General features: G+C 43.8%; 2 protein-coding genes and 1 pseudogene across 2 annotated transcripts; 1 reads left to right on the top strand and 2 right to left on the bottom strand.

Moving 5' to 3' along the window:
- On the bottom strand, window positions 411-1763 carry LOC109946586. The gene has a single exon (XM_020554879.1). The coding sequence runs from the start codon at window positions 1761-1763 to the stop codon at window positions 411-413; it is 1353 nt and encodes a 450-aa protein (XP_020410468.1).
- Window positions 4042-6426, bottom strand: LOC18789643 (transcription factor MYB14). Its single transcript, XM_007221770.2, has 3 exons — window positions 6009-6426; window positions 5680-5809; window positions 4042-5155 (listed from the first exon to the last, which is right to left on the bottom strand). Exons 1-3 carry the CDS (start codon window positions 6139-6141, stop codon window positions 4624-4626), a joined length of 795 nt encoding a protein of 264 aa, XP_007221832.1. The 5' UTR covers window positions 6142-6426; the 3' UTR covers window positions 4042-4623.
- LOC109946579 lies at window positions 14639-15675 on the top strand (annotated as a pseudogene).

Below are 16218 nucleotides of genomic sequence, written 5' to 3'. Positions count from 1 at the left end.
GCAAAACGTGATCGGCTCCCAATGATCCTTCGGTGTTTCATGGTGGCGATTCACCTCTATGCCGAATACCTGAGGAAACTGTGCAGCACGCACGTATTGCTTCATTGAACGGTTGCTCAGTCCTGCGATGGTGGGGCCGCCGCTGATAGTGCTTATCATGTTTATCTGCCGATTTGCGTTCGGCACCGGCGCCGGTGGCTGCCGGGCGATATACTGGTCAAGTTTCCCCTCTCTGATCAATCGTTCGACAATTTTTCTCAGACTTATACAGTCTTCCGTATTATGGCTGTTGTGTTGATGGTATCGGCAGAATTTACCGGTATCCCGATTGTCTTGCCGATTGGGTCTTCGTTGATTCGGCTTTGGTATTATTTCCTGTTCGTTCATCAGGACTGCCTCGTAGGTAGTGTTCAGTAGGGTGAAGATCTCGCTGCCGTGATCACGATTCCTTTCTTCGAGTGCTCCCTTCGATCGGCGCGGTCGTCTTTCCTCTTATGACCCGCCGAGAAGGTGTCGACTCGCTCGTAGGGTGGCGCCTTTGCAGGATAGGCACTTGGTTCCGCATCTCCTCGTGGTGCCGAAATCGTGGGTTTCGAGTTGAAGTATTCGGCCTTTGCGTGGATTGCCGCCTGCTTCATCAGTTCGTTGTACGTGCGCCAGTTGCTGCTGTGTACTAGGTATCGGAAATGCGAGGACTGAAGGCCGCTCTTAAAGGCGCCGTAGGCTGCCCTATCATCTGTTTCTGGACACCTTGAGTACTCATGACTAAAGCGCGCCGCGTATTCTCTCAACGGTTCGTCCTCTCTTTGCCGAATCGTGTACAGATCATCGGCGGAGTAGAGACGGTCCGTTTGGATCATGAAGTGGTTGAGGAAAATCTGCTTCAGCTCGTCGAAGGAGGCTACCGTTTCCGGCTCCAACCGGTAGAACCAGTTCAGGGACGCCCCGGTAAGGGAGGACGGGAATAGCAGGCACTGCCCTTCATCGCTCAGGCCTTTGCATCCGATGGCGGACTGAAATGAGTGGAGGTGTGTTAGGGGGTCCTCCGTTCCCGTATAGAACGGTATACGCAGTTGCTGCACCTCCCTGTCCTGCCGAGAATCCCGGATGCGCCTGGTGAATGGTCCAGGTCGAAGCTTTCCCCATTCCGGTTCTTGGGAGCGAGCGTTGTCGTTTTCCATCTTCTGGACTTTCTGAAAAAGGAGTCGGACAATGGGGTCTCGGCTAGGGATTTCTTCGGCGCCGTAATCTTCCGATTGTCGTTGTAGGCCCAGTGAATTATCTCCCGCACACCGTGAAGGTGTTGCCGAACGGTAGGTGGAAGTGTGTGTCTTGGTAGGGATGTACTCGGATTCCGACGACTCGGTAGGATCTAGTCCTCTGACCTTCCGAATAGGCGACTTGTCTCCTAGGATTTTCATCCGTGAGTCCCTTATTCGAGCGCCAATACCGATCGGAGACCTCTCTCTCTCTGCCTCCCGATCGTTAGCGCGACGTTCCCGATCGTTTAGCCTATGTCGGCAATCGGAGTAGACTTTCCTGGGGATGTGCGGCTGATCCTTTGGTGCCGGAACTACTAGCTCTCTGGAAGGTGTGGGCGTTGCCTTCGCTACCTTCCCGCGTTTGTTCTTCCCACAGGGGGTCTGCAAGCTCTCGGAGGAGCGAGTTGTCTGGATGTTCCGCGGTTGCTGCTGGTGAAGCAGCTGCTGGGTTTCGTCCACCTTGGACGAAAGAAAGTTGTTGTGTTCCTGAAGCCTCGCCATGTCCTTCCGTAAGGTTACGATTTGGGCTGCCAGCTCGGCTTCGGCGGTTGTTTGGGTAGCGGGGGCGTTTCCGAAGGGAGTGCTTGGAGGTAGCGCTGGGCTAGCTCCGCTCTGCCTTCCGAACGGTACCCCCTCTTCCGTTAAGAATTTGGGTATTGAAGTGGTCCCCATGTGTTTTGGAGATAGTGGGTTGATGATTTTTCTCTTTTCCTACAGACGGCGCCAAACTGTTGATGCGAAAAAATGGTTTACCACTTATTTCGTCAACTTAGTCAAATTATCCCTTCGGAAGGTGACTGTCCTCGGTAAGTGATCTACTCCGGAGGGGTGAGTACCTACAAAAGGACACGTTCGGTAAATCCTTGGGGTACCGGTGCGGTACCGGCCGAAGGCTCTCCGATGCTTAAGTAAGTACGGACTTAGTAAAGTTTAACTGACAGATCACACGATAGTGTACCGTTAGTTCTGATCCCTTTCTTTTGGGGATATGGGTCTCCTTATATAGGTCTTAGGAGGTGTGCACTGTGCTCATATTTCCGATGTGGGACTCTGGACATGAATTGTGAGCATGGCACGTGTCTGATGGTAAAAGGGGCCAAGATAGATGGCTTCGGTAGGGAGCATGCCGAAGGGGTCCGTTGATCAGAATCGATCCTATCCACGTGTTCGGTGGTAATAGGCCGTTTATTTCGGTATAAACAATTGTAATTCTAAAAATTAACCTAACGCATCGATGTATTAGGTACCACGATGGTATTATAACTCGTCGTCTTTCAAAACACCACGACAGTTTTTATAAACGGTCGTTTATTGGGTTTCGTAGTTTAACATAATTGTAGTAGTGAAGTTAGAAATCCTGTTTTAAAATATCGTACTCAAGCATCATTAACATATAAACAAAAAGTTCTTTTGGACAATTTTCGGAATATTAGAACTAATATGAAAGCATGAGAAGAGGGCATGAAAAACTTATTAAAGCCCTTGAGCAAGAGTTTTTATCATATAATTATGATTATAAAAGAGCAAAATAACAGCTTTCTTTTTTGCATGAAAAACATGAAGAGTATGATGCAAAGGACCCACTAGTGTAGTGGTTTGGAGTATTTACTCCCTCAGGCAAGGTCCTGGGTTCGAGTCCTAGCATCCGTGTTGTGTGTGTGAGTTTAATATGTTATCGCCCCTTTCAATAGGAAAGGACCTCAAAAAAAAGTAAGAAATTTTAGAATTATTAATTTAAGATGTCAAAATTATTACATGGTATAACAATTATTACTAAAAGTAAAAGATGTTTTCATTATACTATTTATTTAGCTAGTATTAACATGGTGGAATATAGAGAACTGCATTTAGAGTATAACAAAAAAACTATCACAATTACTCTAAGAATTTACCTGTAAGATATAAGTTTTTTACTCTATACTTTACTAGTAAGATGTATGTTTTTCCCTCTATAACTTATCAATAAGATATAGCATTTTCAGATATTCTTCAATTGAAGAGGTAAAAGTCTCAACAGTCAACAGCGCAAAACTCACGTTACATACAGCCTTTGCGTCGATATTTGTAAGGTTGTTTTTTGTGTTTACCACAACAGAAAAACTAGCCTTCCTCCCCAAAATCACACCTTCCTGTTATTGTTCATGGAATTCAATCTCTGATTTTCTTTACTGGGTTCACAAAGAAGTAGCAGTCAAGACTAATTAATGCTTGACGATTACTGAAAATTGATTTGATGGTGATTTTAACAAATCACAAAAAAAATAAAAAAAAATAAAAAAAATAAAATTTACACTGACGACTAAGTTAAGTAAATCCACAAGGACCACAAAAATGGATATTTTGATTCAACTTTTTTTAAGTCTTTAACAAGACTACAAGTTTGTAAGTCGTTGGCTCCCTTGTGACCACTATTATACTGGTACCATCTTGGAAAAAACTGAGAAAAAACACTCCTATTCCCTTTACTTTTAACAATTTAAAAGAGCATGTCATCAATCACTGGCTTGAAAAGTTTGTGGAAAATTTGAAATGAAATGATGGACAAAATAGAGACAAACTTATTAAGGTTTAGAAGTTGTTCTGCTTTTTCCTAAGATCAATGTAGATAGTACATGCCTGGTGTTCAAACCAAAATGGGAATGCGAATTTTGGATCACACAAAGTTCGTATGTATTTATTTGACTTCTCTTGTTCATACATACAAGTCTTGTATACAATCATATTGCCGACAAAAAAACTATTATTAGTGGTGAATATCTGAGCTCATATGGCCTTTTGATGAACCTCCAAACATCCATCCATGATCAAACAAATTACTTCAAAACATAATCCAATGCAAATATTTTCATAGCATACGATAATTAAATTTCTTTCCTTGTGAAAAAAGTTCAACTACATCATCGATTTCGCCATCATCGTCGTCGTCATCAACATTGTTACATAAACTTGAACAAATAATAACAAGCGGCTACGGAGGATCATCACTAAAACCTAGCTAGCCATAAACTATACAAAACTGTTTCCACCAACTCAATCTTTTTGTCTCCCACAGTTTATTCTGTTCTTTATCCACCTTTCAAATCACCACCAATATTGTGAAGACGACCCGAATCACCTTTTCTAGATTATACATGTATTCCTTTATCCTTTATACGAAGTACTAGCTAGCTTTTTAGTTTCTTCGTCAATGCACAAGTCTTACTTTTGGACGACAGATTTGCCCCCACTATTGAAATTCTGTCCTATAACAGCTAGCTTTTTGTTAACGGTCAAATTTGAAGATATAGAAATATTTAATAACTATTCTAACCGTCAATTAAAAATTGCCTCCAAAAGAGAGAGGGTATGGTAAAAGAGTTGATCAAAATTCTGGTAACTTCGGTGTGTCCCCATGGCCAGCTTTAATGAAAAGGTCGTACCAAAACTCCATGCCATCATCCATGTTTGGACCAAAAGTAAAACCCAACTCCCCTGAATCGTTTTCAGTGATTGGAAATTGGGGTTGTGCTTGATCATTTGTGGCCTCTGGAAATTCCAATGGGATGCTGGAATTATCAGCTGAGAGTGCCTCAGACCAGAAACTGTCGTCGATTTCGGGGAATGTTTCCGAAAGCTCCATGTTTTCGCCTTTCATGGTTATCATGTCCCGGTGATTATCATCAGTCAATGCAGCTGAGACTTCTGTGACAGAGGAAACATCACTGGAACTGGAAGATGGTTGTGGCGAAATCATATTTTCTGGCTCAGCAGACTGGCTTGTGACATTGGAAGTACTGCTTGCTGGTGATGAGGTTGAAGTCTTATCTTTGAGTCTTTTCTTCAAATGGGTGTGCCATACATTTTTTATCTCGTTGTCTGTGCGTCCTGGTAATCTTGCTGCAATTGCTGACCACCTGAAAATCGATGGAGGAAATTAATAAAATTAAATATTTTGCATGAGACTTTGGCATTTTTTTATGCAAGTACAAAAATTTATGCTTGATTTTGAATTTGACTGCAACTTGTGACCACATTTTCTGGCTGCATGTGGTTCACTTGGTTTAATTTATTGGGGTGACTTCCAATTAATCTAGAGAGAGAATCTTTTGATCAGCCCACTTGCTATTCTTTTATAGATATATAGAAACCAGTTGCCTTTGTTTGTGTGTTCGAGAAACGATCGTGGTTTTAATTTCCTTGAAATTGTTGTGGTTAATTCTAGCTAGTCATCATGCCCACTTAATTAAGGGCAAAAAGAGAGGAGTATGATCCTTTACTTCAAAGCAATACCATCATGTAAAGGTAAACTAAAAGCATGTTTCTAAATTACCATCCGTGCAGTGTGTGAGTTTCATATATTATCGCCTCTCTCAAAATGAAAAGTGCTAAAAAACATGTTTTTAAATTAGCTTAATTACAAAAGTTTCATGAAAAATACCTGTTACCCAGCATTTCATGCAACTTAATGATAGCTTCCTCTTCTTCTCTTGTGAAGTTTCCTCTCTTGATATCGGGTCTCAAATAGTTTATCCACCGGAGTCTGCAGCTCTTCCCACATCTCAACAAGCCTAATTAAAGAAATAAGTGGAGAAAAATATATGAGTCCAAAGCTCAAATCAAACAGAATTTAGCTACTATTTGAAGTATATTCAGAAAAGTTGGATATAACAGTAAAACTTGTGATCCTGCAATGCACCAAACTATGTGAAAGAAATGATCTTATTAATCTATGGAGAAAAAACCCCCAGATTTGGAACTTGTAATTACCAGCTTGCTTTGGCAGGGCACGCCAGTTTCCATGACCATATTTTTGGATGAAGGAAACTAGAATTTGGTCTTCTTCAGACGTCCATGGCCCTTTCTTCAATCCCATCTTCTCGCAGCAAGGAGCTCTCACCATCTGTCTCTCCTCTCTCTCTCTCTCTCTCTCTCTCTCTCTCTCTCTCTCTCTCTCTCTCTCTCTGTGCTGAATAATTTGGTCGTCAATAATGTACACACTATAGCTATATCTTTCAAAGGAGCTAAGCTAAGCTAAGCTAAGCTAAGATATAGCAGTTTGGTTGAGAGTTTTGATGAGCTCAATATTTTTGAGGCCCTGGAGTGGCTATTTATCCTATGAGATCTCCACTCATACAAGAAAGGTGTTTGAATTGGACCAAGACAAAGAAACAATGTATATTCAAAGCGCACTTGCAATTTCCGGGAAGGAGATTAAAATACGAAGACTTTAAGCTTTTCATTAAGAGTGGAGAGACTAATTAAGAGTTGCAGAGATTACAAGGCTTGTCATATAGTGAGTATAGTAAAAGTACACGACCCAGGACGTGCAGCAGACAAAATATCTTGCCCATTATCTCATAAATTAATAATAAGAAAATAGTGTGACGTTCGATGGTTGAAGCAGCCAAAGTAACAAACCTTTTCTCTGTAGCTTTGCTGAAAATATATATTACAATTTTGTCTTTTTGTAATTGCAATTTTCTATTGGATACTTCTTGCCTCCTTTTTTAGCAGGAGATATTCTTTCCTGCAAATTACGGTTTGATAAATGTGTTGTAGAGAGAGTGACAACTGGTTGTTTTTTCGATGACCAAGAGACAGCTGCTGAACTTAGCATGAATACATATCCAGATGTACTTTTCCTATCATCAAGATGTTTGGGCCTAAATTCGACACACCAAAGAGATCCAGAAACAGGCCCGTGGTGAAATACTTATCCAGTCCCAAAAAGACCCAAAGCTGTCATATTGGGCCTTTGAAAATCAGCCCACAAAATATTGTTTAAACTCAAGCCCAAGAGACTAAAAACACATTCACGTGGCTACCTCACCTCTCTGGAAAGTCAGCAAATCCAACTAGAGTTTTTATGTGAGAAGGGACGTTTCTGAAAACACTGCCGAGAAAGAAAAATCAAAGGGGCGTCTATGATCAGAGACTTTTTGCTCCAAAGCAACACACCGTCTTCTAAAAAGATTTCGCAAATCACGTTTTCAAGGGCAAGAGACAGGGAGTTGTTCAGAAAATACAAAAGAAAAATCAAAACCGCCATAGGATCAGCTCACACAGACGGTGGCATTAAAATAAAAAAAACCGTCAGCCAGGAAACCAGGGAAGGGATCGCTATAGGAAATGACCACTGGGAGTCTATCTGCCATAATTGATAAAAATCTTTCCTGCTTTACGTTTTTTGAGAAATCTTTTGCCGCCCATTATTAAAATTTAAAACCACCTTCAAAAGGAGGGTCTCTTATAAAAACAGAGACAGGCAAGAAGGACGAAAAACAATTTTTTCATCAATCAATCAAAAAATACAAACAGGAAAACAGCTGTAGATCAGAATTCCAAAGTTCAGACTTAGAAAATAAGTCCTCTGAAAGCGAGATCCCTCTCGTTACAAATTTGGTTCAGCAAAAGCTAAAACAAACACAGCTTGAGTTTTCACAAATATGAAAACCTCAACAAATTTTATAGCATAGTTCCAGCTTGTTAAATCTTCGAGAATAGCCACTTCTGTCCTTTCAAACTGAAGAAGTCGCAGTTCTGCCCGCTCGAAAAGTCTCCCAAGGCTTGAAGTAGATTAAAGCTCTGCCAAAATTGAACTTTGGTATCGATTTACAGCTGAAGCCAAGCAGCTAAAGTTGTTGACAGTACAGTCCAGCATAGACATACCCAGTCCAGCCCGGATCAGAAGTTTCTACCCAGGCAGAAATGAGATTCCAGCCATCTTTTTGCCTTTCTAGAGTTGATTTCTCCATTCTTAATTTTGTAAAAGGCAGTTCTGCCTGAAACAGTACTTTATTATTATCTATTCTGGCCCGAACAACCATCTTGATACTGAGATAAATTGTGAAAGTCCTCACCAGTCTGAGGCAAGAAAAGAACTTACTTGGGAGATATTCCTCACCCAAATTCACAATCGTTTGTTTTAGAAGTCAGTAACTTGAGGCGCAGGTTATCCACTCTAAAAATGAGTCTGCTAGAATTTACATTGCTAGCAGTGGCACGCTCGCACACCAAAGAAAGCTGACTTGTTGACCAACAAGTGGTCTCCAAGCTAGTGGGGAACTTCGCCCTTCCATATCAGGAGTTAAACACGAAAACGGGTGAACAATTTGGCACGCCCAGTGGGACTTCTCAGTATACAAACTCGGACAGAATCATTCACAGATTTACAAAAGCCGGAAGATCTAGTCAGAACCCACACCAGACATGGAGAAAAACAAGATGGTTCTCAGAGAAGGCCTCGAATCAGAAGAAAGCGACGCTAGGCAGTCTGCCCACGGCAGTACAGGAAGCAGACGTTCCAGGACTGGCTCCAAAAGGATGAGTCAAATACAGGAGTCGGTACTCCGACAAGAGGTCACAGTACAAAGGAACCAGGACACTCTCGATAACATGACAGCCATGATGCAATGGCAGGTAAACAGACAGTTCCGGAAGGACCGAGAATCCGCCATGGCCAGAAATCCGAACCCAGATCCTGTAATCCAGCAGTTGGATCTTCCTTATGGCCCTCCGCCAGGACTAATATGGCCATACCAGGAAAATCCTCTAGTGGCACAGATAGCTGGAGTGCCAAGCCACACAGAAATTCAGGCTGGTCCGAGGGAGAGGGCCCTTCCTAATCAAGAACATCAGGCCCCAACCCAACCAGATAACCTGGCGCTGGCTCAGAACCAGCCAGGACCTCAGCTCAATTCACATCATGCAGCCCCGCATGATCAACCTTTGGCGCTTCTGCCTGAAGCACCGGCAGTATTGCCATATAGACCCAGAAGGATGGACCCTAATCCATTCCCTCCACCTGCAAGAGGGAGGAGAGGCCGAGGGGGAAACAACCTTTTTGCTAATCATGACAGGAATAGACCGGGGGCAAACTGGAGGAATCATCCAGAAGTCGAAGAGCAGGAAGAACACAGGGAGGAAGTTCCACCCAGACCACTCAGGGCAGAGCCCAGGTTTGATTACGTTCAGCCAGAACAGGGACAAATTGCTCCCCCAGTCAATGCTTTAAATGACGTAGGGGTATTGCGAAGAATGATCAGAGAGATCATGGAACCCGAGGCTAGAAGAGGGGAAAGGCCTACTTACAGAAAGCCATACCCAGCCTACATCGATCAAATACCGTTGTCTCCAGGTTTCAAAGTGCCAAACTTCACTTTGTTTAACGGGGAAGATCCCCATGCTTCCTCAGTCGAACACATAGGCAGGTTCTCCGTCCAATGCATAGCTATAGAAAACAACCCTCTACTGAAATTAAGGCTTTTTGGCAACTCTCTCTCTGGGCAAGCTTTTACCTGGTACACCAGCCTGCCAGCTAACTCTGTTCAAACCTGGGAACAGATGGAAAATGTCTTCCATGACTACTATTACAGGATTCAGCCAGAAGTCACCATCAGTGATCTAGCTGCCCTCAAGCAAAGTGAAGATGAACCGGCGCAAGATTTCATAACCAGATTCAGAAAGCTCAAGATGAAGTGCCGAATCCCAATGGAAGAAAGACACTTCATCCAGATGGCCCAAGCCGCCCTTAAAATTTCTCTCAGGAAAAGGTTCGACGGGATAGTGTTCGGAGATCTGGCAGAACTGGCTGATAAGGCATCCAAGTATGAAGAGCTACTCAGGGAAGAGCAGCAAAGGAGGAACTCCTCCAAAGGTACATACTACAAAACCCCTTCTTCTTCAATCCACCTGATCGAGGTGGAGTCACAAGAAGATACAGAGGAATCAGAGGAGAAAGAGGTTTCAGTGGCAGAAATGGCAAAACTGAAACATCCCATCAGTTGCAAAGCCCTCACAAAGCCACCCAAAGACCAAAAACCGCCACCATTCACAGGAGGATTCGTTCCAAACAAACCAACACAGAACAAGGTTTACTCTTTTGACTTAACCAAGGTCGATGCCTTGTTCGACGAAATGCTACTGCAGAAGGCAATAGAGACGCCTCACAGAATACCCAAGCCGGAAGAACTCAAAGGCAGACAGTACTGCAGGTGGCACAACTCTTGGAACCATTCTACCAATAGCTGTGTCGTTTTCAGGGACGTAGTACAAGAAGGAATAACGGCAGGAAGGTTGAAGCTGGCAGAAAAACCACCATCCGTCACAACGGATCCTTTTCCTCAACCGCAAGTCAATATGGTCAACTTAAATTGGCCAGAACAGAGGAAAACCGACCCTATCACAGATGCTGGTTGCAGCAGAGGCAGAAGAATCATAAGGGAGACCAGTCAGATACCAAGAGCGACCATCTCGGCTGGGGTAGTGCTCTGCAGTAGGTGCAAGTGTGAAACAGAGCTAGAGGTGGTCCTAGACAAGAAAAATCAGCCCACACCTAGTGTCTTTGACAGAATTGGAACTATATCCCGAGACAAGACAAGGCAGAAAAGCTGTCTTAGGCCTGCACACTACGGCGAGAGGAGGATGGAGCAACCCAGGAAGGAAATACCAGTCAAGACGCCCGGAAACGAAAGACCCTTGGCAACGATCATAGAAGGGAGGTGGTATTCCGTAGGAAGAAGCGGTAGACCGACTCTGGAGCTGACCAGAACCCAGAAAAGAAGAATCCAGAGGCAATACTGCACATATCTTAAAAGCCAAGATAATACGCAGGTACGTTCACAACCCAGTTCTGCCGGGAAAGGAAAGAATCCTGAAACACTTCCCCAGACAGAACAGGAAGCTTGCCAGTCAAGGGAATTGCTGAAAACAGAGCCACCAGCCAGGTCTCCTATCCATATAGCCTCGTCGTCCGGCAGCCATCCTGACACCACGCAGACACCAGAGAAATCCGGGTCTGCCCCATTACAAAAAGAAGACGACTACGCTGAGGAATATGAAGAAGAGCAATTAGACTATGAACCTTCTGCGGATGATCAGAAAGAGCCTCTCGAACTAACAGAACAGGATGACTGGACGGAAGAATATGGGGAAGAATTAATGGAATTTGGTGAAGAATTGGACCCAGAAACAGAAGCTTTTGGCGCAGAATTAGAAAACCTCCTACAGGGTGATCTGGGAATCAACATGGTATTCATCCTACCAGGTGAATTCAGGGCTACCGAAGGACAAGAAAGCACTCTGGAAGGGGACGTTTTTTCCCAGGAGAGCTTTGAATGTAGGTTGGCAGAAGCAGAGGAGCCGCCAGAACCGCAAGCAGACGACCCTAGGACAGGCAGAACAGCCAATAAACCAGCTACAGGGCAGCCTTGCTTCGCCAAGCCAACCAGAGAAATGGCAAATCACCTCAGACCGCTGTTTATAACGGCAAATCTTGGAGGTATTCCTATCTCCAAGATCATGGTAGATGGAGGTGCAGCCATTAATCTATTGCCCCACAGAATGCTGACCAAGTTGGGCAGAACAGAGAGGGATCTAATTCCAACACGATTAACCGTCACCAACTTCGCTGGGGGCATCACCAAAATACACGGCATCTTAGATGTAGATGTCGTAGTCGGAAGCAAAGAGTTGAAAATAGCATTCTTTGTTATAGACACTACCTCCACCACCTACAATGCACTATTCGGCAGGGATTGGATTCACCAGAGCCTTTGTATCCCTTCCACCCTCCACCAGCAGTTAGCAATATGGGATGAAGAAGGCTGCATGGAGATTATAGAGGCCGATCCACGGCCATTCCTACCCTCTGCCATGTGCTTTGAAGCAAGGTATTATCATGATGACCTCGGTCCCTACACTTTCCTTGGAGTCAATCAGAACGGCCGCCCCCATGGCGTCACGGCCCAAAGACTCATTGAAGAAGGTCTAGCCAGTTCTCTAGAGGACTGGAATAGACTTTCTTGTGCTGAACTTCCAGAATTCTGATGTTTAGTCCCAGTCAACTGGACAAGGATCGAGCTGCAACAATCCGATCCATCACAAAAAGATTGTTGATATACTGGGGAGAAAGGAGGCTTTTCATACAGAATCCAGCCATCAATATGGCAGAATTCACCCATGAAAGCACAAAAGAACAAGAGGAGGAAGTTTTACAGGAGGAAGTGTTGGAATTTGCACCGGCAGCACTAGATGACTCCCTGCCAGAAGTAGAGGATCCTCTACAGGAGATAGACTTGGGGACAGAAGAAGATCCAAGGCCTACTTTCATCAGCGCGCTGTTAAAAGAACCACTCAAGGTTGAAATCACGGCACTTTTGCAGGAATTCAGAGATTGTTTTGCCTGGCATTACCACGAGATGCCGGGATTGGACAGGCAGTTAGTGGAGCACAAGCTGCCAATTAAAGATGGCTACCTTCCAGTCAAACAGGCCAGAAGAAGAATGTCTATGGACACAGAACTGAAGGTCAAAGAAGAGATAGAAAGGTTGCTCAAGGCAGGATTCATCAGGCCAGCCATCTATGCCGATTGGTTAGCAAATATTGTACCTGTTCTCAAAAGAAAAACAGGGGCAGTTAGAATCTGCGTAGATTACAGGAATCTGAATGAGGCATCTCCTAAAGATGAATACCCTATGCCAATGGCAGACATGCTAGTAGATGGAGCCGCTCATAACCAGATGCTATCTTTCATGGACGGCAATGCAGGTTATAACCAGATTATGATGGCAGAACAGGACATCCACAAGACAGCCTTTATGTGTCCTGGACATATAGGTGCTTTCGAGTATACTGTAATGCCTTTCGGTTTGAGAAATGCGGGAGCTACCTACCAAAGGGCAATGAATTCTATTTTTCATGATATGATAGGACATTCTTTGGAAGTATACATAGATGACGTGGTGATTAAATCCCCTAAGGAAGGAAATCACGTAGCAAGCCTGAGAAAGGCATTCCTGAGAATGAGGCAGCACAAGCTAAAAATGAACCCCAAAAAATGTGTTTTTGGAATCCAGGCAGGGAATTTCTTAGGATTCTTGGTCCACCAGAGAGGTATAGAGGTTGACAAAAATAAAGCAAAATCCATCATAGAAGCTCTACCACCTCGGAACAAGAAGGAACTTCAGAGTCTCTTAGGAAAAATCAATTTCCTAAGGAGATTCATATCCAATTCTGCAGGAAAAATCCAACCTTTTTCCTCCCTGTTGAGACTGAAACAGGAACAGACATTCAAATGGGAAGAACAGCACCAACAGGCTTTCCAGGAAATAAAGCATTACCTCTCAAATCCACCAGTTCTGTCCCCACCAAAAAGGGGCAGACCCCTCAAACTTTATGTATCTGCATCAGAAGTATCCATTGGAAGTCTGCTAGTTCAAGATAACAAAGAAGGAAAAGAACAGGCAGTCTACTATTTAAGCAGAACATTGACAGAGGTGGAAAGAAGGTATTCCGCGATAGAAAGGCTTTGCCTGGCCTTATATTTCACTGCTGTAAAGCTCAGGCACTACATGCTGCCACATACTATTTATATCATTGCCAAAACAGACCTAATCAAATACATGCTGACAAGACCAATGCTAAGGGGCAGAATTGGGAAATGGACTTTGGCTTTGACAGAATTCACTCTCAGATATGTCCCCCAGAAAGCTGTCAAAGGGCAAGCTGTGGCAGACTTTTTGGCAGATCACCCGGGAGAGGAAATTGAAGACATGGATTCTTTGGACATAGCAAATGCAGATCTGTTAACTAGAGCTCATGTTTGCCTTAACAATCCAATCTACTCGATTCATCTCACACCTTGGAAATTATATTTTGATGGATCGAAGACAGACAAGGCTTCAGGAGCAGGAATTGTTCTGGAAGAACCATTAGGGGTCAGGCATTGCTATTCTTTCCAGCTAGATTTCCAATGCACCAACAACAGGGCCGAATATGAGGCTTTGATTATAGGGCTCGAGATGTTGGTAGAATTAGGAGTCCAGTCCGTGGAAATCTTGGGAGATTCCATGCTTGTCCTAAAACAGATTGCTGGAGAATATAAGTGTCTGAATCCCTCTCTGGCTGTATATCTAGTGGCAGCTAGAAATCTATTGACAGAATTCAGAGAAGCTACTTGGGAACACATCCCAAGGGAGGAAAACTTCGCAGCCAATGAACTGGCTCAGGTAGCATCAGGCACACAAATGCCCGAAGACTGCGTCCAGAGGATCATCAAGATAGGAAGGAAAAGTCTACCGTCAGTTCTGACTAGAGGAATGGAGATAGAAGTCAATTCTGCCTCGATCACTGAAGATGATTGGAGGGAGCCTATCATGACTTACTTACGATACCCCACTCTGCCCTCTAAGAAAAGAGTCAGGATCATGGCTACAAACTATCTCATGTGGAATGAAGATTTGGTCCGGAAAAGTAAGGATGAGATACTGTTAAGGTGTCTCGGAAAGACAGAATACATGAAAGTCATGGGAGAAACCCATGAGGGGATCTGTGGAGCTCACCAAGGAGGAAGAAAGATGTGCTGGTTAATCAGAAGGTATGGCTACTTCTGGCCAACCATGATGAAGGATTGCATCGACTATTCCAAAGGATGTGAAGCCTGTCAAAGGCACGGCCCAATCCAGCAGGTTCCTTCGGTCCCATAAATCCAGTAGTAAAGCCATGGCCTTTCAGGGGATGGGCAATGGATCTCATTGGCAAAATCTATCCAGCCAGCAACCAGCAGCACTGTTTCATCATCGTTGCCACAGATTATTTCACCAAGTGGGTAGAAGCCAAGCCAGTAAAAACCACAACATCTCAAGAGATCATCATCTTTATAGAAGAACAGATCATACAGAGATTTGGCATTCCGGAATCAATCACAACTGATAGGGGTTCTTCTTTCATATCTAGGGATATGCTAGATATGGCAGAAACATTCAAGTTCAAACTGCTTCAATCTACCCCCTATTATGCTCAAGCTAATGGACAGGCAGAATCAAGTAACAAGGTGATTATCAATATCATCAGAAAAATGCTAGAGAAGAATCCGAAGCAGTGGCATGAGAAGTTGTCAGAAACTTTGTGGGCATACAGAACGTCAAAAAGAGGAGCAACTGGCATGACTCCCTATGCTCTGACCTACGGTCATGATGCAATTCTGCCCATGGAGATAGCAGTCCAGTCCCTTAGAATTGCTCACCAGCACGATCTCACTGGGGAGGATTACTCTCAAGCCATGTTGCTGGAATTGGAAGGATTGGATGCAAGCAGAATTGACACCCTCAACAAACTCTTAGCAGGAAAACAGGCTGTGTCGAGATCCTACAACAAAAGAGTCAAAAACAAGAGTTTTGAAGAGGGAGAGATAGTCTGGAAAGCAATTCTGCCCCTTGGAACACACATAGCTGGATATGGAAAGTGGTCACCTACATGGGAAGGCCCTTTTATAATTAACCAAATCCTCAGAATGGGGGCATATAGGTTGCAGGACCGAGATGGGGTTGTTCACTTCGCCCCAATCAATGGCAAATGGTTAAAGAAGTTCTATCCAACCATGTGGGATTCGCAGGCTGTACAAACAGATCCCGGGATAGGAGAGGAACAAGATTGACCTTTTTGTTTCTTGAAAAGGAATCTTGTTTAGATTTGTTTTTACTTTAAGGTTGTTCTGTTTGGAGTTTTGTTTAGGTTTGTTTTTACTTTAAAGTTGTTCTGTTTTTACTGTACCTTCAAAACCATGTCCGGTTATTTCATCAAGAATAAAAAGCAGTAAAAATGCTTTGAAAGCTTATATAAAATAGCCACCTTTGCGGCAAATTATTCGAACAAAAGAAAGAAGAAGCTAAAATCCTAGCTTTCTAAGAGTCTCTTGCAGGTTCGCTTTCTTGACAGAAAGCTCTTTCTGGAGCAGCACCCCCTGGTGAATTGAAGCCTCTGCAATCTCCAAAGCTGGCCTGGAGGCTGCAACCATACTTTGCACAAGAAAAGTGGCCTTAGTTTTAGAACTCAGTCCAGCCCCAAGCCTGCTCTGCACCTCCCTGCATTCTGCCAACTGTTTTTGGAGTTCCTCAATCTGCTTCTCCAGCTTATCCGCGGTAGCCTTGGCCTCCTTATATCCAGCCACCATCTGATCCAGTTCTGTTTTCTGCCTAGC

The sequence above is a fragment of the Prunus persica genome, chromosome G1 (assembly GCF_000346465.2).
Source record: "Prunus persica cultivar Lovell chromosome G1, Prunus_persica_NCBIv2, whole genome shotgun sequence".
Taxonomy (NCBI): Eukaryota; Viridiplantae; Streptophyta; class Magnoliopsida; order Rosales; family Rosaceae; genus Prunus; species Prunus persica.
Note: the sequence above shows the minus strand (reverse complement) of the source record. Positions and strands in the feature narration are given on the sequence as shown.

Bases quoted from the DNA above. Each gene is read 5' to 3' on its own strand.
- LOC109946586 (XM_020554879.1), bottom strand. From the start codon at position 1,763: ATGGCGAGGCTTCAGGAACACAACAACTTTCTTTCGTCCAAGGTGGAC.
- LOC18789643 (XM_007221770.2), bottom strand. From the start codon at position 6,141: ATGGTGAGAGCTCCTTGCTGCGAGAAGATGGGATTGAAGAAAGGGCCA. The intron at 5,810-6,008 runs GTAATTACAAGT...TTCTTTAATTAG, and splicing joins TGCCCTGCCAAAGCAAGCTG to GCTTGTTGAGATGTGGGAAG. The intron at 5,156-5,679 runs GTATTTTTCATG...ATCGATTTTCAG, and splicing joins CATGAAATGCTGGGTAACAG to GTGGTCAGCAATTGCAGCAA.